At 41.5% G+C, this 22,962-nt stretch overlaps 1 protein-coding gene across 2 annotated transcripts in view; it reads left to right on the forward strand.

Moving 5' to 3' along the window:
• AGBL4 (AGBL carboxypeptidase 4) overlaps positions 1 to 22,962 on the forward strand; it is a 1,562,854-nt gene that overhangs the window by 1,325,529 nt on the left and 214,363 nt on the right. For both annotated transcript variants that reach the window (XM_069737949.1, XM_069737950.1), the window contains exon 9: positions 11,388 to 11,499. In XM_069737949.1, coding sequence (XP_069594050.1) covers positions 11,388 to 11,499 — 112 coding nt within the window. The remainder of the gene's footprint in view (positions 1 to 11,387; positions 11,500 to 22,962) is intronic.

A 22,962-nucleotide genomic window follows, 5' to 3' on the forward strand; every position in this document is an offset into this window, starting at 1 on the left:
TTTTATGCAATTTTATTTTTTGGAAGCATTTTGGATTGGACAGCATTAGACTCACTTTGTGAAGTTGGACCCACTAAGCCCCACTTAGATTTCACTTTTCTTCATTCACTTTGCATTTTGTGGATCGATAAACTAAACTATTGAGGATTCTATTTTTTTAGAGTATTCTTACTTTGCTTCGTGTTTTTTCACACCTGCCTAAAACTTTTGAGCAGTCCTATATATCATAGTAACATAGTAACATAGTAACATAGTTAGTAAGGCCGAAAAAAGACATTTGTCCATCCAGTTCAGCCTATATTCCATCATAATAAATACCCAGATCTACGTCCTTCTACAGAACCTAATAATTGTATGATACAATATTGTTCTGCTCCAGGAAGACATCCAGGCCTCTCTTGAACCCCTCGACTGAGTTCGCCATCACCACCTCCTCAGGCAAGCAATTCCAGATTCTCACTGCCCTAACAGTAAAGAATCCTCTTCTATGTTGGTGGAAAAACCTTCTCTCCTCCAGACGCAAAGAATGCCCCCTTGTGCCCGTCACCTTCCTTGGTATAAACAGATCCTCAGCGAGATATTTGTATTGTCCCCTTATATACTTATACATGGTTATTAGATCGCCCCTCAGTCGTCTTTTTTCTAGACTAAATAATCCTAATTTCGCTAATCTATCTGGGTATTGTAGTTCTCCCATCCCCTTTATTAATTTTGTTGCCCTCCTTTGTACTCTCTCTAGTTCCATTATATCCTTCCTGAGCACCGGAGCCCAAAACTGGACACAGTACTCCATGTGCGGTCTAACTAGGGATTTGTACAGAGGCAGTATAATGCTCTCATCATGTGTATCCAGACCTCTTTTAATGCACCCCATGATCCTGTTTGCCTTGGCAGCTGCTGCCTGGCACTGGCTGCTCCAGGTAAGTTTATCATTAACTAGGATCCCCAAGTCCTTCTCCCTGTCAGATTTACCCAGTGGTTTCCCGTTCAGTGTGTAATGGTGATATTGATTCCCTCTTCCCATGTGTATAACCTTACATTTATCATTGTTAAACCTCATCTGCCACCTTTCAGCCCAAGTTTCCAACTTATCCAGATCCATCTGTAGCAGAATACTATCTTCTCTTGTATTAACTGCTTTACATAGTTTTGTATCATCTGCAAATATCGATATTTTACTGTGTAAACCTTCTACCAGATCATTAATGAATATGTTGAAGAGAACAGGTCCCAATACTGACCCCTGCGGTACCCCACTGGTCACAGCGACCCAGTTAGAGACTATACCATTTATAACCACCCTCTGCTTTCTATCACTAAGCCAGTTACTAACCCATTTACACACATTTTCCCCCAGACCAAGCATTCTCATTTTGTGTACCAACCTCTTGTGCGGCACGGTATCAAACGCTTTGGAAAAATCGAGATATACCACGTCCAATGACTCACCGTGGTCCAGCCTATAGCTTACCTCTTCATAAAAACTGATTAGATTGGTTTGACAGGAGCGATTTCTCATAAACCCATGCTGATATGGAGTTAAACAGTTATTCTCATTGAGATAATCCAGAATAACATCCCTCAGAAACCCTTCAAATATTTTACCAACAATAGAGGTTAGACTTACTGGCCTATAATTTCCAGGTTCACTTTTAGAGCCCTTTTTGAATATTGGCACCACATTTGCTATGCGCCAGTCCTGCGGAACAGACCCTGTCGCTATAGAGTCACTAAAAATAAGAAATAATGGTTTATCTATTACATTACTTAGTTCTCTTAGTACTCGTGGGTGTATGCCATCCGGACCCGGAGATTTATCTATTTTAATCTTATTTAGCCGGTTTCGCACCTCTTCTTGGGTTAGATTGGTGACCCTTAATATAGGGTTTTCATTGTTTCTTGGGATTTCACCTAGCATTTCATTTTCCACCGTGAATACCGTGGAGAAGAAGGTGTTTAATATGTTAGCTTTTTCCTCGTCATCTACAACCATTCTTTCCTCACTATTTTTTAAGGGGCCTACATTTTCAGTTTTTATTCTTTTACTATTGATATAGTTGAAGAACAGTTTGGGATTAGTTTTACTCTCCTTAGCAATGTGCTTCTCTGTTTCCTTTTTGGCAGCTTTAATTAGTTTTTTAGATAAAGTATTTTTCTCCCTATAGTTTTTTAGAGCTTCAATGGTGCCATCCTGCTTTAGTAGTGCAAATGCTTTCTTTTTACTGTTAATTGCCTGTCTTACTTCTTTGTTTAGCCACATTGGGTTTTTCCTATTTCTAGTCCTTTTATTCCCACAAGGTATAAACCGCTTACACTGCCTATTTAGGATGTTCTTAAACATTTCCCATTTATTATCTGTATTCTCATTTCTGAGGATATTGTCCCAGTCTACCAGATTAAGGGCATCTCTAAGCTGTTCAAACTTTGCCTTCCTAAAGTTCAATGTTTTTGTGACTCCCTGACAAGTCCCCCTAGTGAAAGACAGGTGAAACTGCACAATATTGTGGTCGCTATTTCCTAAATGCCCAACCACCTGCAGATTTGTTATTCTGTCAGGTCTATTAGATAGTATTAGGTCTAAAAGTGCTGCTCCTCTGGTTGGATTCTGCACCAATTGTGAAAGATAATTTTTCTTGGTTATTAGCAGAAACCTGTTGCCTTTATGGGTTTCACAGGTTTCTGTTTCCCAGTTAATATCCGGGTAGTTAAAGTCCCCCATAACCAGGACCTCATTATGGGTTGCAGCTTCATCTATCTGCTTTAGAAGTAGACTTTCCATGCTTTCTGTTATATTTGGGGGTTTGTAACAGACCCCAATGAGAATTTTGTTACCATTTTTCCCTCCATGAATTTCAACCCATATGGACTCGACATCCTCATTTCCTTCGCTAATATCCTCCCTTAAAGTGGACTTTAGACAAGACTTTACATAGAGACAAACCCCTCCTCCTCTCCGATTTTTACGATCCTTTCTAAACAGACTGTAACCCTGTAAGTTAACTGCCCAGTCATAGCTTTCATCTAACCATGTCTCGGTTATTCCCACTATGTCAAAGTTACCTGTAGATATTTCTGCTTCTAGTTCTTCCATCTTGTTTGTCAGGCTTCTGGCGTTTGCGAGCATGCAGTTTAGAGGATTTTGTTTTGTTCCAATCTCCTCGCTGTGGATTGTTTTAGAAATGTTCTTACCTCCCTTCTGAGTATGTTTTCCTGGGTCGTCTTTGTTCGAGTCTAATGTTTTTCAATATCACATTGAAATAGGAGTTACTTTTCCTGAATTATGAAACAAAAAATGTCTATACGTCACTACAATAGGTTTCTAAAAAAAAAAAAAATGTTCAAAGCAAATCCGTGTCATTTTAGCATGCGCCCTCCTCTGCACAGCACTGAGCGCGGCACGATGGTTCCCAGATGTACATGAAATAAAATCAATCCATCGGCCTTATTGTGAGCCTCAGCAGTCTGCCAATGAAGCCTTTCATTTGTAAGAGAGACAGTAGACAAAAACAATGAGACAAGGTTAGGGAGACGTTGGAAGGAGAGCATATAGCAAATGAATAAGTAATGCTTAAATGTCTAAGTCTGATTTACTTGGCAGAGATGTATGAATCGAAAATCTATCCTTCACATGCCGTCTTCCAGTGGTATGCAAGATTTTTAGCCGAAAACAGTGAATGGAAAAATTAGCCCTGAGGACAAGCTGTAGAGGGTTCAGAAGTAGCTGGTGCCTGAAGGGTCCCAGAGGCACCTATGCTACTACACAAGAAGACACCAATATTCATACCTCCTAACTCTGAAGGACAGGAAAGAAGGAAACATATTGTGGTGCACAGAGCACCGAGACATAGCGGTCTGCCAGAGCTGTAAAACTAACACTTCTAGTTCTTTGTGTGCACACACACAGAAATAACGCCCCTAGTAAAGTTTTATACACTTTAATACCTCTTTTATGGCTCCAAAGCAGTATGGTGCCCTTTCCATAGCAAACAGTGTAGTTCGTTTCGGTAATGTGACCCCCATAAAAGCAGGTTCCAGCACAAATAGTGCTGAGAGGGTTCTTTTAATGGTCACTGATATTGGGTCCGGGTTTTAGGAATGGCCAGAAGAGCTGGGTGGGACTGGCCATTCCCGTATGGCCACCTGCAGGCTTTGGACAGTTTTTTTTAACCCCTTCATGACCCTGGGATTTTTTGTTTTTCCGTGTTCGTTTTTCGCTCCCCTCCTTCCCAAAGTCATAACTTTTTTAATTTTCCGTCAATTTGGCCATGTGAGGGCTTATTTTTTGCGGGACGAGTTGTACTTTTGAACGACATCATTGGTTTTAGCATGTCGTGTACTAGAAAACGGGAAAAAAATTCCAAGTGCGGTGAAATTGCAAAAAAAGTGCAGTCCCACACTTGGTTTTTGTTTGGCTTTTTTGCTAGGTTCACTAAATGCTAAAAATGACCTGACATTATGATTCTCCAGGTGAGTACGAGTTCATAGACACCAAACATGACTAGGTTATTTTTTACCTAAGTGGTGAAAAAAAATTCCAAACTTTGCTAAAAAACAAAAAAAAAATTGCGCCATTTTCCGATACCCGTAGCGTCTCCATTTTTCGTGATCTGGGGTTGGTGGAGGGCTTATTTTTTGCGTGCCGAGATGATGTTTTTAATGATAGCATTTCGGTGCAGATAAGTTCTTTTGATCGCCCGTTATTGCATTTTAATGCAATGTCGCGGCGACCAAAAAAACGTAATTCTGGCGTTTTGAATTTTTTTCCCGCTACGCTGTTTAGCGATCAGGTTAATGCTTTTTTTTAGTTGATAGATCGGGCGATTCTGAGCACGGCGATACCAAATATGCGTAGATTTTATATTTTTTTTATTGATTTATTTTGATTGGGGTGAAAGGGGGGTGATTTAAACTTTTATATTTTTTTAACATTTCTTTCAACTTTTTTTTTTTACTTTTGCCATGCTTCAATAGCCTCCATGGGAGGCTAGAAGCAGGCACAGCACGATCGCCTCTGCTACATAGCAGCGATCTGCTGATCGCTGCTATGTAGCAGAAATGGAGGTGTGCTGTGAGCATCGTCCACATGGTGGCGCTCACAGCCACCGGTGATCAGTAACCATAGAGGTCTCTAGGACCTCTATAGTTACAATGGAGACGCATCGCCGACCCCCGATCATGTGACGGGGGTCGGCGATGACGTCATTTCCGGCCGCCCGGCCGGAAGCGGTAGTTAAATGCCGCTGTCTGCGTTTGACAGCGGCATTTAACTAGTTAATAGGTGCGAGCAGATCGCGATTCTGCCCGCGCCTATTACGGGCACATGTCAGCTGTTCAAAACAGCTGACATGTCCCGGCTTTGATGCGGGCTCACCGCGGAGCCCTGCATCAAAGCAGGGGATCTGACCTCGGACGTACTATCCCATCCGAGGTCAGAAAGGGGTTAAGGAAGCTCAGCTGCCCCAGTCAGTGTGTGTGGAAGGAGGAAAGGAAAAAACTATGATACCCTGGGTTCTCTGTTGTAAGAGACTGACTGAAAGTACTTTGCTCTAATCGGGTGAGCACGTGTCTGTGATACAGAGAACTGTTCCTGTTTATTTTTACCTTCATCCCAAGAAAAGGCTGTTTTTGTTTAACGAACAGTGATGGCATATGGACTCGTCAAAAAACCGCTCACTATCTTAATATATACTCACCTTGTAATGTCTTTACGTCCTGTCCGTCCAGATGTGTCCAGGTCCCAGAATTCCAAGCGGCGGAAGTTCACCGACCTCCATATTGGGACACCCAAGTGATGGGTGTCTCAATATGGAAACTGCTGGTGGTACTAGCCTCTTGAGTGGTACCACCAGCGAAACACCGTCGCACAACACACACACACACACACACACACACTGTACACGCCATATGCACCACACACAAAAACACACTGTATATGCCGTACTACGGCACCACACACACACACACACACACACTGTATATGCTGTACGCAGCCTCTTGTACGGTACCACCAGCGGAGCACCGTCGCAAACACGCTGCTGTCAGGATCATCAGGATGATTCACTGACCACTGCCATCTTTGTACAGGAGGAGCGAATGCGCAGTTTTAATGTCACTGCACGAAGATGGCAGCGGTCTGATTTACTGCACCTGCGTGAATTCCACGCAGGCGCAGTGAATCATTCGGCTGATCCTGGCGTCCGATGCGCGACGTGTCTACAGGCAGAGGAAGCCTGTCACATAAAAGGGGTTTTCTCACGAACGAAAGTTCATTTTAAAAATTGTCTGTGTCTGACCGTGTGCCGAGCATACCGCATCTCCTGGGCAGGGGAGGAAGCAAAAGACAATACTGACATTACAGCAGGGGATCACCGAGGATTTCTTTTGTCAGGTAAAATATTTCACTGACTGTTTTTAAACAATATTTTACCTCACAAAATGTATCCTCTGCAATCTCCTGCTGTAATGTCAGTACTGTCTTTGAGGGGAGAACACAGCACAGGACGTAGAGAGACAGCAGACAAGGGGGATAGCACATGGGGTAGACGGGTCAAAGAAGAGAGCGCAGACGGGAGAAGTCAGCACATAGGGAAACAGAGAGAGTGGATAGGTGGGTGGGCACATGGGGGAGAGATTCTCAACGCTGCAAAGCCTGCCCCCATCGCGACATTACCGCCCTCCCGATGCGATAGCATTCGGCCTTCATCTAGTTTAAACATAAGAACTTACTGCCTGTGCCTACCCAAACCACTATCAAAGAGCTGCACCTATATCACTTGTTCACAGTTTTTGAAATAAGTAACAAACATTTTGGAGAACTAACCACAGATCTTTCATGGATGTCGGATGTGATCCCAGACAGTCTGGATGATGTGAGATCAGGGCTCTGTGGGGGCCGGACCATCACCATGAGAAATCCTTGTTCTTCTTCACACTTTAGTTCTTAATGACTTTTGGGAAAAAATTTTTTTATCTGTAACAAGAAGAAATGGTTTCAGAAAACTGTTGCTGAGACGCCATTAGAGAGATATAGTTTCGCCGTGGGTTTTCAGACAGTCGGCACACCTCCACCTAAGTTTATAGTCTACCTGCATTGAGATGACCACTATTGATCAAGTTTTGATCCCATTAATATTTTCCCATGTCCATCTCTGTAAAGGGTTAATCCACTTTCTTTGTTCAACTTCTCGGTCTTTGTTTGACTGCTGAGAGAATGGCCAGCGTGTGAGCGTAATTTACATTTCATATGAGAAAATGTGATGCATATTTTTTTTTTTTTAGATATTTTTTTGCTTATTTCATGGTGACTAATTGCCAATTACTATGGTAATGCTATAATTCAGCGTGTGTGAGGTCTAGGAATGAGAAATGATAGGTAACTTCTCCGCTCTGATTTCTATGGCAACAAAACTTCATTGTCATTAAATAGCAGTTCCGATATATGGAGGAAGGTCCCGGTAATTATAGATTTATTTGACCATAAACATAAATAAGAGGATCACATCCATCCAAAGGTCTTCTCCTGTTTTATTTGTGCCGGGGCCAAGCTGCTACACGCGGTGACAGCGCCTAATCAGACAAAATGTTTTCTATAAAAATAAAAGATGGGGTATGAATCTCCACAAACACAAGAGATGCCCCGTAGAACACACTTTATGGTAGCCATGAACCATGGTCTTCCAGCTCCAAGACACCACTTAACTGGCAAATGAAAAAAATATCACTAGATATATTACAGCAATGTGTCAAGTGACACTCCGAATGTTCAGCTTTCATGGTGAGTACGAGATGAAAAATAATGAAGAAAAAAAATCCATGAGAAAGTCTCCATCATATTTTGCTTGATGGATGAAAGAGATTATTGAGCCTATTTATAAAAAAAAGCTCCGCGGTTTACTTAAATATTAAAACATGGCAGAGTGCGTTCTGCCGGATATTACAAAGTTAAATCAATGATAATATTTCTGTTCCTGCCGGATTAGAAAATACTGTTCTAATGATGATGGCTAAAACTATAATACTAGCCTAAAGGATGGCACAAATATTAGTAGTAGCAATATTTCAAGCATGATAAATAATGTTTGTAATGATTAATATTTTAGAAACACAATGTGACCTAAACAAAAAAAGCTCCATGTGACCTGCATTTACTAATTCCCCATTGATTCCCAGCTGAAATCTGGCTGCTGTACAGAATAAAACATGACAAAAATTGGGAACATTTCAGGAGATTCATGCTGCCCAAAGCACAGGCAGCGTATATTGCAGCCTAGGAGCATGATTGCAGCCAGGTTTATTATTCTCTGGCGTTTCAGAGAAGTTAAACTTTGAAGATCTGGCCAGGGACCATGAGATTATTCAAGCACTGTCCCCTGCCAGCTCTTCTCACCACCTCTGCAGCTGAGCCGACTGGTGACACAGCAAGACTAGTCTGTCCTTCAACTATAATCCCCGGCAAGATCTATCCACCACCGCTGCAACTGAGCCGACTGGTGACACAGCAAGACTAGTCTGTCCTTCAACTATAATCCCCGGCAAGATCTATCCATCACCTCTGCATCTGAGCCGACTGGTAACACAGCAAGACTAGTCTGTCCTTCAACTATAATCCCCGGCAAGATCTATCCACCACCTCTGCAACTGAGCCGACTGGTGACACAGCAAGACTAGTCTGTCCTTCAACTATAATCCCTAGCTAGTTCTTCCCAGCACCTCTGCAGCTGAGCCGACTGGTAACATAGCAAGACTAGTCTGTCCTTCAACTATAATCCCTGGCTAGCTCTTCTCACCACCTCTGCAGCTGAGCTGACTGGTGACACAGCAAGACTAGTCTGTCCTTCAACTATAATCCCTGGCTAGTTCTTCCCAGCACCTCTGCAGCTGATTGGCACGTTCCTCCCTGTGTGCACACAAGAGAAAGACTTGTCAAACAACTGCAGCATCACTGGGAAGAGCTGGCTGGTGACACAGCAAGACTAGTCTTGTCATGAACTGTGATCCATGGCTGGCTCTTCCCAGCACGTCTGCAGATGATTGATAGGTCTCTCCCTATACTCCCATGAGGGAGAGACCTGTCAATCAGCCGCACCAGAACTGGGAAGAGCCAGCCGGAGATCATAGTCGAAGATGAGTCGAGTGTCTTAGTGCCACCAGCTGGCTCTTCCCAGTTCTGATGTAGATGATTGACAGATCTTTCTCTCATGTGCAGACAGGGAGACACCTGTCAATCATCTGCAGCAGCACTAGGAAGAACTGGCCAGGGGCGGTGCAGGTTTAGTCTGGTTTCCAATTATCTCGCAGCCAGGTGCCTTGCGGGACTAGTCTGGACTCTGGCTATAGTCCCCGGATGGATCTCCAAAGTTATAGCTGTCGTTGAGAAGGCACAACAAATATGGTTCTGTAGTAAATTTGAAAAAATACACTACCCAAGTAGGGATTATCACGTTCTGCTGATCAAGTAGTATCAGTCCTCCAAGTTGTGGGAGCCAGCACCATTGTAGACCACCAACATTCATCATAGCGATAGGAAGGCAAGCAGCAAAACCACTTCTATGTACCATGTAGTGTCTTGTGCGGAGTGCATCGCATGCAACGTGTGTTAATTGGCTGCATCATTATAAAACAAAAATAAAATACTCGCGGAACATCCATTCTGTGTTGGCAAAAATGATGCATCATATTCAGCCGTAACTAATCATTTTCTACAGACACGAAATTGGCAGATACAGATTCTACTGCGAGAAGCATATTAAAGTTTAATACCAAAAAAACTAATGGGATGAATTATAAACATGATTCATCATTTAGTTATTAATTGGTAGAATGGTATGCTACATGAGCTTTACATTTTTGTAATATTAGCTTTACATACAGTATTTGCAATATTACATTAATTTTTCGTATTGTTATCTCATATGCATATATCTAGTTGATAATCGTTGTGACTTCATTCAAGTGTTAATAGAAAGAAGTTGGATCTATGATTATGTAGTATGTAACTAAAGAGTTAAATGTGACTAACTTGTGATTGAATAATAGATTTTTTTAATAATTTGCACCAGAAACGCGTCAGTCTCTACCTAGTGGGGAGCCTATTTTATGCTTTTTAATGCATGTTAAGTAAAGAAAAAAAATGTTGTTGTAAAGAAGTGATTGTGCGGCTTGCTTTCCTACTCCTTTGGTCCTTCAGTAGTTGTTCTTCAACACCGATGCATTTGGTGTATTTTGGACTGGACTAAAGTCTACATCTGCATTGAGTAGGTGTAGATTTGTGCCAAAATGTGTGATATTTTCTGGCCTAAGACTTAATATGTTGCTTTTTTTAAGTTGATGACTACACCCTTTACATTATACCTTTTACATTATACCTACTTTTACAAATTTTGGCAGGGATGGTGCAAAAGCAGAAAATTGTGCCTAAATTGCTAGTCTTTGGGCAAATTGCATTTAATTTTACATGAAAACTGAATGTAAATTGATTAATAAACGTGGCCCATAATGCTTACTCATTAGCAATATTCTATCAGTTTAATTCATTTCATCCTTGTTCCAGTAAATCTATATATTTTGAACCCTTTCATTAGGGAAACTGTGTCATGTGATCTTCAATCTGATAACTAGACTGGTACATTCTCTCCTGTGCATTCAGAAATCCAGTCTTTGCAAACTACAGGACTATCTCATCAGCTATAGAATCCCTGCTGGTATCTCTCATGTCACCAAATTCACTCCCTTGTGTCTCTGTGTTCCTCCTGCTGCATAAGTCATGTCATTTCTGTTTTATTAGACGCATCCGTATACTGATTATCTACAGTATTACAGCTTCCATGACACTGTCTATCCTGTTTGTGTTTGCAAAATGTCTAGAATACACCATCTGCCTCACGTTAATGTACTCTGCCTCCTGCTTGTAAGGGCACACATGGGAAAAACATATCACAAGCAGGAGGCACATCTGCATCACAGAATATATTGATACTCTGCACTGTGAGGTTGAAGACTCACAGTCATCTACTCTATCTGTTGCTAGTACACATGAGTCAAAGCAGATCAAGAGCAGTCCTATGTATCAAGATGTCAGACATCCTTGAAATGGCATAGTAACTAAAGATTTTATAGACAGTCCCATCACAAGAACCCCTACATTATTATTTAATAGTTGTAGTCTACAGACAAAAAGTGTTTGATGGAGTGTTTTTTTATAGCTTTACAATGGTGCATTAATTAACTTGTCAATCATTTTGCATTACCCTTTGAATTAATACATTTTTTTTCATATATAAAATATTCTCTGCTGGAGAGGCACGGCTATTGAATTCTACGGACTGTACCGTACAGTAAATATTAAACCAGAGAAACTCAGACTGATGTGCAGTTATGTTTTGCTACAGGTGTTCGTTAATGGGGTTCGACCTTAACAGACACTGGCAGGACCCATCTCCATGGGCTCACCCTACTTTGTATGGAGTGAAGCAACTGATTCTAGAGATGCATAACAGTCCGGTAAGTTCTCTCATAACTTATATAGAATACAGGTGTGGTGCTTATACATGCATATATACCTAGATAGTGCTGGGCATCAAAAAAGTGAATTATATAATTCATATGAGAAATTATGAGCAAAATGACTTGTTACTAATCAAATACTGTACATTGCAATTGTCCTTAAATTTTTCAAAATCTTGGAAAATTTGTAAAATTAAGGACACAGTTCTAAAGAACTCAGGAAAATTGCAGAGTGATGCTCGTCATTATCATCGATGATGACCATTGCCACTAAATGGGGGCAGCTTAGCCGACTGTTAGACCCCCCCAACACTTCAAGGGAGACTGGGGAGCCAGACTCCAAAGTAGCGACTAAGTGTGTTAGTCTACCTCCACGTGGTGCACCCTGGGTAACGCTAAAAGACTACCAATCTTGACGACCGAATAATCAAACTACATCTAGATCTCCTGGTCAATATATTTTACATCATATTTGATATTCAACAAAGGATCAGATTTAAAGTAAAGTATGTTTATTTTGTTAATCTTGCTGACCACTGCCTGTTGTAAAGTGTAATCCACATTTAGCAACAGAGATGCTGAGATGGATTACAGGAAGTTGGCAGAGGAGAGGTTTTTTTTGTTTCTTTGCTCCTGCTGTCCTGTCTTTGATATGACACATAGACATAACATAGAGGTTAGCTTTCAGGTTGATGTAGACAGTCATTAAACACTGGAAGGAGAAATACATACTGGGAAGTGAGGGGAAAAAAATTCTAGTTCCAACAGTGCTGGCCGAATGTTAAAAAAAAACACTCAAACAGTGTGAATGGAAAAATACAGAGGATGAAAATTTGGAGAGATCCTAAACGTATCAGATGAGTATGTGCATCAAAAGCAGTTTTACCTTGTTGTGGGGGAGGGGATGCAGACAGGAAAATGAGGGCATGCATTTCTACAGATTTTGTGTGAAAGGACAAGTTCCCTGGAAATTATAGTATATTCAGTATCCCTCAGTATAGCTTCATAGTCATTGGCTGAAAACCTTTAAAATGTATTTACACCCCCCCCCCCCCACTTCCTCCCCGACATGAAGTCTATGAGTGAGCAGAATTGGGAATTACTATAAAGATGGAAAATTGCTGGAAGGAACCAAATCCTGACCGTTTCCATTCTGCATATTAATACGCCAACTTTAAAAAAAAAACATCTAGAAAAAGAGCTACTCGTTACTTAAATGAAAATCCTTCGAAATATTTAACATGCGGAGCCCTCTGGGCATCTGTTTAAGCTTTGTGGGAGACCGGACTAAAGTTTTTTTATGAGTGTTTGAAATAAAGTTCTATTTAAGCTTTTGAAAGGAGATGGATTCTCTGTAATATTCCCAGAGAGCTTGTGTTCAAGACACGTTAGGTCTTTGAATCATTAACCAGGCACTGATTGATTGAAACATCATATTTCTTTTGCCGGATGATTTAAATGATGTATGCAGGGCAGAGCCGGTTCTGGCTGAGAGGATTATACCTCTCCGGATTTTCGAAGCTCACACCCGAGATATTTCAAACATGTATATTTTTGTAAAATATTTTTTTTTTAATTATTTTTATCCTTTGCTTTGCAAATAATTGGCAATTATTCATACTTTGAGGGCACTGAGCGGTTATGTTTCTCAAGTTGAAGCATAATATTCCATTATTGTTACTCTCGAGATGCATCCAAATTTTCCCATGGAATGGGGTGACTATAGCCGAAATTTGCCTTCCCCTCCCAGATTTTTCTAGTAAAAAGTTGGCAAGCATGAGTTACATCCCAAGTGCCACTGTATGACATATTATCAAGATATATTTCCGATGAACCATTAATGGGTGTGGAATTATTATATTGAAGCTGAGAAGACTCCTTTTGCCGAGGAAGTGAGAAGAGAATATTTGTCAGCTGCCAGAGGGGGAAGGTGACTAATACGGTCTAGAGCCCGCCCCTAGCAGCTCACATTAGTAGCCGCAACAGTTTCCATAATAGAAACGTCAATTATTTTGGCACTTTTGGTATGAAATGATTTATAAGAAAACCCATTTAATTAAATTGTATACAAACATTTCTATTGATTTCATAACTTCTGATTGATTTAATTTAGAAATAAACAACTTTTCCCCAATAATTTGGCCGACGGGCATAAAAGCAGAAATTTACCAATGCGAACTGACCGGTGATTTATACCGATACGGTGAAGGAATTGAAGTACAGTTCAGGACTGGAAATCTATTTTTGCCATGATTACTGGCGAGAGGACCTTTAAAGTGTGAGCGATGATGCCTGGTGTAGGGGCTTGGGTGATGGATGTGTTCGTAAAGGTCAAGGTAATTCCCAGTACAGGCCTCTGACCTTTCCCTATTGCAGTGCTGTGCTGGGACTCACAAATACAATTCATTCAGCTGCAGACTGAGTAACAGACAGGACATGAGGAGGATTTACTGTGCACCAGATTTGGACGATCCATCATATTTCTCCGTTATTTCATGGAAGTTTCCATAAGTAAGCAGCCGATGAGGGAACTCTACGCTCAAGGCTTTATTGGCGTGCAAACAATTCAGTGTACTTTACTTGGTGTCCTGGGTACAATGGAAAGATTTTTTCAGAGATGACCATGTTGCTGGTCTGTAGGTAACATTTTAAGGAATGCTTCTCAAAATTGGCAATGGGTACAATACTTCTTCTCAATATCTCAGTAAAACCAATATAACGTACATGCACAGTTGGGTCCTTTCTTTCTTTTGCCCTTGGCTCAAGATATCCAAAATTATGCCAAATTATCAACTTTTTTTTTTTAAAAAAGGGATATTACACTTACTCGTTGGGAGATATTTATGCCCAAAGTGTCCGGGTGATAACTGGCCAGTTGTTGGGATTCCACCACTGGAGACCCTAATGATTCCAAGAATGGAGCTAGAAAATATTCCATGAGAACATTGCTCAATTGATTAGCTAGATATCCCCTATCATGTAAGTCATGGATAACTAACCAAACCAGATTCTGGAAAAAGTCAGGGCAGATGATAGAAGGTAAAAGTAGGATATACGCTTCCAAGAGGTAAGTGACAACTGCTCTGTACACATTTGTGTCTTAATAGAATAACTAGAGAGACAAAATGCGCTATAGGGTCTTATCCGGTGGACAAAGGGCATAGAGAGAGCAGAGGGCTGTCACCTAGTAGGGTTGACCAGTTTGGCCGATAACACGATATAAGGCTGCGCTGCTTTAACAAAGAATCCTTACGACCAAGATGAGTTAAATGGTTTTTATTTCCACAACGCGTTTCAGCACTGGACTAACGTCTTTTTCAAGTGGAAAAAAAACGATTGCACCATGTAGTGTTGTGACAACTCCTTTTAGAAAGCACATAAAGGCTGCTGCAGGACCACCAAATAGGTAAGATGCCAAATGAATAAAAATACCATCGGAGATCAAATGAAGTATTTCGTCAACGCGTTTCAAGGTGTTCAATGTGAGAAAAGGTTGTAACACCTCGAAACGCGTTGACGAAATAAACCGCAATCACATTTCATTTGGTTTCCGATCGTATTTTGGACTTTTGGCAGAGTGGATTTTCAACCACCACATTTCTCATCAGTTGCACATTTATTAAAGCCATTCTTTCAAAGACCTGACAATTAAAGTTTTTTTTTATCCAAATCCAAAAATCAAGAATTAAAAAAAATATATGATTAAAATAATTAACCCATATGGTAAATGTCATAAAGAAAAAACACTAGAATTAGTCACAGCAACTTCTTTCAAATAAGGCACTAAAAATGTTGAATGTTCTCCAGCGGTATCAATGGCATGAATGGTACAAAAAAAAAATCAAACTACAGCTTGCCTGCAAAAATCAAGACCTCACACAGCTGCATCGACAGAAAAGTAAAATGCTACATTTTTTTTTTTTTTTTAAATCTTGAACTTTTTAAAACTTTTTAAAACTTCTAAAATATAAAAAAATACATATTTTTTGTTTTTTTATTTTTAGATTCTGTCTCTCACAAGTGAAGTGTACCAATGATGAAAATTACAGACCTCTCCATTCTTTGTAGGTGGGAAAACTTGCAAAATTGGCAGTGTATCAAATACTTATTTTCTCCTCTGTATACTACATAGGTTCTGTAATTTTTTCCGTAACCCAAATTTATATACAAGATGGAACAAGGTCAACAAAAAAAAAAAACTAAACCTCAACGCTGACCTCTCCAGCCGCCCCGACGCTCTCCGTCCTGCCCTTTTCTTTTTGCTGTAGCATGCTACATCTCAAGCCTCTTTACTATGGGTCAGGACTTTGGGCTGCTGTCATGCCTCGGGGGCCACTGTGTATGCGGTGCGATGAGCGCATCATGGCAAATTTTGGCCACATCCCTGACCACACCCCAATCCACGCCCATTAACCATCTCTTTGTACCCTGGCAGGAGTAGATGTCAGAGGGGTGGGGGCAGTGAGGGACATTTAGCATGCACCCGATACTAAAGGGTATAGACCCAAATCCGGGATTGTCCACTGTATCCGGGACCGTTGTGACTAGAGGTGTGCGGATCGTCAAAACCGCAGAGTTCAGCTCCGTCTTTAGATCACAGGGGGCAAAATTTTCATGAAATCACATCCACTTTGTTTGTCAATTCAACACAGCAGAATTTCAGTGCAAAAAAAAAGCAGCGGAAAATACGCTACATGTAAACATGGCCTAAAATTCCAAGCATGTGATTCCATGACATCTCTGCCCTCTGTGCATCTAAAGGTGCTGCTGAACTGTGTGGTTTTGGTGCTTGTTTTCTCTACAGGCTTCTATGCGGAGACACAAAAGAGCATAGTAGAACCAAAAACACTCAGTTTCAAAAAATCACAGTAATCCGCAAGTGCTAGTAAAAAGATGTAAAAAACAGGGTATTTGGTTGAAACGTTTTTTGCAAAAAATGTATAATAAGCTGCTCCACCAAATGTCAAGGTATACCCATATCAGTCCTGCTCTGATATGGGTATACCTTGACGTTTGGTGGAGCAGCTTAGTATACATTTTTTGCAAAAAACGCATCAACCAAATACCCTGTTTTTACATCTTTTTACTAGCACTTGCGGATTACTATGATTTTTTGAAACTGAGTGTTTTTGGTTCTACTATGCTCTTTTGTGTCTTTAAGTTTCTTGGTGGTGTGAACAGGTTCCTACAGACTTGTTCACTGTGCAAGTAGCCCATGTGTTCCTGTTTCCAGGCTACTATGCGGAGCCTGAAAAAAATGGAAGGAAAAATAAACGCCATTGCATTTTTATACTCAGAATCAAAGCTTTTTTGCATTATTACAAAAGTTTCACATCTGCACCAAAAACTCATCAAATATGGGGAAGCACGCATGAAAGAACGGGGCAGAAGGGATTGATGCTGTGTGGTCACCGGCATTGTGGACAGGGGCCAAAGTTGCAAAATGGACCAGAACAGGACGCTGTGATTATTAACCACCTAGACTATTGGTTTGTGATGGAAATTGGCCAAGTACACTGGCGCAGGCTATGGCGAGTGTTATAAACTGGTGATTCAGAAACACAATGGACCTGGTGGTTAAGAGCACACAAGTGACCTGATAGTTACAAATAACATAGGACAAGCTCTGAGACGTGGGAACTCTGCTGACCGCAATCCCTAATCCTATCACACCACACTAGAGGTAGCCGTGGAGCGCTCCTGACCAGACCTAGGCACCTCGGGCACAGCCTGAGAAACTAGCTAGCCCTGAAGATAGAAAAATAAGCCTACCTTGCCTCATAGAAATTCCCCAAAGGAAAAGGCAGCCCCCCACATATAATGACTGTGAGTAAACATGAAAACACAAACACAGAGATGAAATAGGTTTTAGCAAAGTGAGGCCCGACTTACTGAATAGACCGAGGATAGGAAAGATAGCTTTGCGGTCAGCATAAAAACCTACAAACAACCACGCAGAGGGCGCAAAGAGACCCTCCGTACCGACTAACGGCACGGAGGTGCTCACTCTGCGTCCCAGAGCTTCCAGCAAGCAAGAAAAACCAATATAGCAAGCTGGGCAGAAAAAATAGCAAACAAAAGTAACACAAGCAGAACTTAGCTTATGCAGGGCAGACAGGCCACAAGAACGATCCAGGAGAGAGCAAGACCAATACTGGAACATTGACTGGAGGCCAGGAACAAAGAACTAGGTGGAGTTAAATAGAGCAGCACCTAACGACTTAACCTCGTCACCTGAGGAAGGGAACTCAGAAGCTGCAGCCCCACTCACATCCACCAGAGGAAGCTCATAGACAGAACCAGCCGAAGTACCACTCATGACCACAGGAGGGAGCTTGACCACAGAATTCACAACAGGCGAGTCCATGATGCACATGGACCGAATATACTATGGTCTGAACAAGCCCTAACCCTGAGGAGAACTCCTGCTCATAAGAAGTGATGTTCCAATTTTGCAGTTGACGTCGAATATCCCTATTGCATCTCTTTCGGGGACCTTGTCGGAGAGCTGAGAACAAGGGGCAGTAATGTCTGAAGGACACTATACCAAAACATGTAGGATCATGCTCCTTTTAGAAGCTCTATGAGAAGCTTTCCATTAGTCAGGCGGGAATATAATTATCAAGTTCACAATTTTTGGATCCATTACATCCATTCTAAGAGTCTATAAAATTGGAATAATCCGTTCAAATGTCGACATTTCGAGAAAACAGCCCAATCTTCTGATGGAACGTAGATTTCAAGCCCGCAGCAAATAAGTTTCCCGAAGTTTTGATATAAGTTTGTCCTTTAATGACATGACGGTTTAGTAAGTTGTCAAATCACAGTCTTCATTAGGTTTCTCCCACTGCAGGGAAATGCATCATCTGAAGGTAATGCAGATAACTGCGAGGAAAGGATGTGACAGGGAAGGTCACTTAGGAAAGTGAGAAACTCGCGCTACGCGGGCATTCATCTATTAGTATAAACGCTCCTTATTGTCTGACTGATGAGAACGCCGGCAGAGATGATTGCCTAAATTCTAATTTCTATAGTCCTCACCAAAAAATGAACCCAATCCTCATTTCTAATGATTTCATTTGTATTTTCTGAAAAAAATACAAAGTGTTAAAAAAAGAGAATGTAATTAGTTAGACAAGAAGTTATACGGGACTAGACAAATATGGCTGCCTTGTACTATAAACAGCACCCCCGTTGTTTACAGGTCATGACTGGTATTACAGCGTATCGTCATTAAAGTGGATGCGTCCGTGCTGCAATACCACATACAGCCTGTGAATAGATGTGGTGCTATTTTGAAAGAAAGTAGACTATTATTTCTATAGCTTTTTAACCCCATTTAAGGTTATTTTGGAGGGAAATAAAGCATTTGTTGCCTTTCCTTAGGACTGAGAATCGGTCTGAGCTGCAAGGATATAACTGTAATGGGTGCACAGGTTTGTACCTAGGCCGTGAAGCCTACAGTGACCCATAAGTAGACCAATGCTATTAAATATTCATGATAGGTGAGGGCCATGTTAGAAATTTAGCAATAGGATCAATAAGCTCTGCTGAGCTGCATTACCATGCACAACCTATGGACTGGGGTGGCGCTGTTTATCAAACTGTGCAATCACGTTTCTCTAGGTCTGTACAACTAAGCTCAATTCATTTCGGCATCAGGAGGTCAGCGAGGCCGGTGAAGTCATGTGTCTACTGATACCTGCTGGGTCAGTATCAACCGATGTGTCATCGTCAGCCCCAGCTCACCTCCTATTGCGGAAATGAATGGAGCAGGAATATCCCTTTAATATTTCTCCTCGTCATACAGTTTGTGTCAACCTGCAGCAAAAGTATTGTGTTTTGTGAGGACATTTGGATCAGAACTTACTAGACATTATCAGATCTGATAAAACTCAAATTTACCAAATTGAGCAGATTTTCCCAGGAAATTTGATTTGCAATTAAGCTTTTTTTTATGCAAATTAAATGTCACTTATCTTTGGAGACCCCAAAGTATAATAATCATAGGATGTAAAAAGCAAAAAAAATAACTTATAGTCACGTCAATACTCACCTTTCTGGCCTCTCTGCTACATGCTGCCCGCTGTCCAGTCATCAGAGCCACCTCTTCTTTCCCCCGCCATGACTCACATCAATGCTCACTTGTCTAGCTCCTCTGCTGCATGCTGCCCGCTGTCCAGTCATCAGAGCCACCTCTTCTTTCCCCCGCCATGACTCACATCAATGCTTACTTGTCTAGCCCCTCTGCTGCATGCTGCCCGCTGTCCAGTCATCAGAGCCACCTCTTCTTTTCTCCGCCATGACTCACATCAATGCTTACTTGTCTAGCCCCTCTGTTGCATGCTGCCAGCTGTCCAGTCATCAGAGCCACCTCTTCTTTCCCCCTCCATGACTCACATCAATGCTCACTTGTCTAGCTCCTCTGCTGCATACTGCCAGCTGTCCAGTCATCAGAGCCACCTCTTCTTTTCTCCGCCATGACTCACATCAATGCTTACTTGTCTAGCTCCTCTGCTGCATGCTGCCAGCTGTCCAGTCATCAGAGCCACCTCTTCTTTTCTCCGCCATGACTCACATCAATGCTTACTTGTCTAGCCCCTCTGTTGCATGCTGCCAGCTGTCCAGTCATCAGAGCCACCTCTTCTTTCCCCCTCCATGACTCACATCAATGCTCACTTGTCTAGCTCCTCTGCTGCATACTGCCAGCTGTCCAGTCATCAGAGCCACCTCTTCTTTCCCCCTCCATGACTCACATCAATGCTCACTTGTCTAGCCCCTCTGTTGCATGCTGCCAGCTGTCCAGTCATCAGAGCCACCTCTTCTTTCCCCCTCCATGACTCACATCAATGCTCACTTGTCTAGCTCCTCTGCTGCATACTGCCAGCTGTCCAGTCATCAGAGCCACCTCTTCTTTCCCCCTCCATGACTCACATCAATGCTCACTTGTCTAGCTCCTCTGCTGCATACTGCCAGCTGTCCAGTCATCAGAGCCACCTCTTCTTTCCCCCTCCATGACTCACATCAATGCTCACTTGTCTAGCTCCTCTGCTGCATACTGCCAGCTGTCCAGTCATCAGAGCCACCTCTTCTTTTCCCCGCCATGAGCCGCATCTTCCATCTTGTTCACTGTACGCCGGGACTTATAGCTGCAACAAGACCTCGAAGGTCAATGCTCATCATCACACATCGTGACATCACAGATCTCTTCCAGCCGCGACTGAACAGGCAGAAAGAAGACGCCCCGAATAACAAACGGGGGGCAGCAAGCAGCAGTGGGGATGGACAGGCGAGTGGTGGGGCGAGTGTAATTTTTTTTTTACTTTCGCCACCTGTCTGCATTTCAGCAGAATGGTGAACAGGCAGCTGCCAATTTTTTTTTTCAATCTGCACAATGCAAAATTACAAAGATCCGTAATCTCAAAAATGTAAATTTTTTAAAGAATTCAATTACACTAAAATAAATAAATAAATAAATTCGCTCATCTCTAGTACTTAAATTGTGAAAGTTCTGTCTACTCTTTTCTTTGTGCTTGTCCTTTAAAACCATTATAAAATACTTGTAATATTTCTGTTCTTATTATTACGGAAACTCTTATTCATTCAGCGGCTGATGGCGTAATATCTAATAAAAATGCTGATGATAAATATTTCCAGTTCTCGCAGCTCACTGATACTTTGCTCAGTAGATAATGATTTCTATTGTTCTAAGTTGTATCTGTGAAAAGTAACTTTATCTGGGAGTTTGGCGGAAGCTTTTGAGTGGGAGAGAGGTGGGAATTGTCGCATGCTCGGGTGCTAACTGAGTGTCTTCGGCGTGCTCGGAAAATATGTTCGAGTCCTCATGGTTTCATGTCTTGTGGCTGTTCATGCAGACATGCAGCCACGGGGACTCGAACATGATATTCGAGCACGCCAAAGATGCTCGGTTAGCAACCGAGCATGCTAAGATAACGCCTTATCGGAGCACGTTAGCTCATCACTGGTGAAAATGTCATAAAATAATACTGGTGATGCAATACGTTGTGAACCGCAGTCAGATGAGCGCATACATGGACAACACAAGCTTACAGAATAAAGAGAGGGAGATATACGGAGGAGGGAGTCGTGCCATAAGAGCTTATACAAGGCTAGTCAATACAGCTGCGAATAACACTAAATTACTGTCCCTTTATAAGAAGTGGAGGATAACCCCCGGGGAAAGTAAAGTGATTAAAATAGAGAGGATCCTGCCGATAAGAGCGTATATAGAGATAGTCAATCACAATAAATTATGGTCCCTCTATAAGGAGTGAAGGATACGTAAAGCAATTGTTTGGTACCGCAATGTTTATGCCTTAATGTTGCAATATTAATATGGTATTTAGCTTTTAAAAAAAAATCCTTTTGAATAGATCCACATCTAAAGTAACAGAGAATACACTCAAAATTCCAGAAACCGTAGTATAAACCCAGATTAGATGAATGAAGCAAAATAATCCAAATTTTATATATAATCTAGATTTTTATTGAAAAAAAAAATCTATTGTAATACATATAGACAATATGAAAGATAAGGTAACTCTAAAAATGGAACATGTATTAGACAAAAAGAAATCTAACAGTCTCAATAACCATAAGTAATGACAAATATATTATTTATGAATGATGGAACTTCCTAAAGACTAATATATCAAACCCACGGTGGGAAGATGAAAAACTACAGTATTAACAGACCAAATAAGTACAGAAGTTACAAACTTAGCGGCAGTCTGGTCTACGTCTCCTTTTACACCATAGCGTGTTTCGCCTTGCTTCATCAGGGGGTGATACTACCATCTATTACTAGGGATAGAATAAGAAAGTACAAGGTTCTTGTGCCTTTGCTTTAGCTGTGTGACAAGACACGGGGAAAAGTGAACCCCTTCTAACTGGGGTTGAAAGTCATCTACTATGGGATTGTATTACAAGAACTGTACCTTTCATCTGAAGAACTGTTCTCCTGAATGGGCCACATCGATAGTTGCATTTTCCTGATACAGTAATGGCTGATTGCTTACTAAAGGCTGTTCTTGCTTAAAAGCGATCTGTGTCCATACCTCAATTCTTGTCCCTCTTTTCCAATGTATGAAAATACCCAAGTATAAGTTGCTTAGTTTGCAGGTTTAACCCTGCTGTTGTCTTCGGTCAAAAACGACCGACCTTGAACTTCAATATTCTTTAAAATATTCAAGATGCGGCTCTGAAACCCGTGGCCGACCGACCCATCCTCATTTAAGACAATCAACCACAAGTTTCAGGACGGCATCTTGAACACCCCAAAAAATACCAAAGTTCAAAATCGGTCTCCCCAGACCGAAGACAACAGCAGGGTTAAGGAAGGAAGTGGGACATATCGGGTGCCTAAGAGACTGCTGAATGGGGAGATGCATCTGGGCATATGGAAGTGATCAGCCATGGGCTAGCCACTTCAAATAAGTT

Source organism: Ranitomeya imitator, chromosome 8 (genome assembly GCF_032444005.1).
Source record: "Ranitomeya imitator isolate aRanImi1 chromosome 8, aRanImi1.pri, whole genome shotgun sequence".
NCBI classification, from domain to species: Eukaryota; Metazoa; Chordata; class Amphibia; order Anura; family Dendrobatidae; genus Ranitomeya; species Ranitomeya imitator.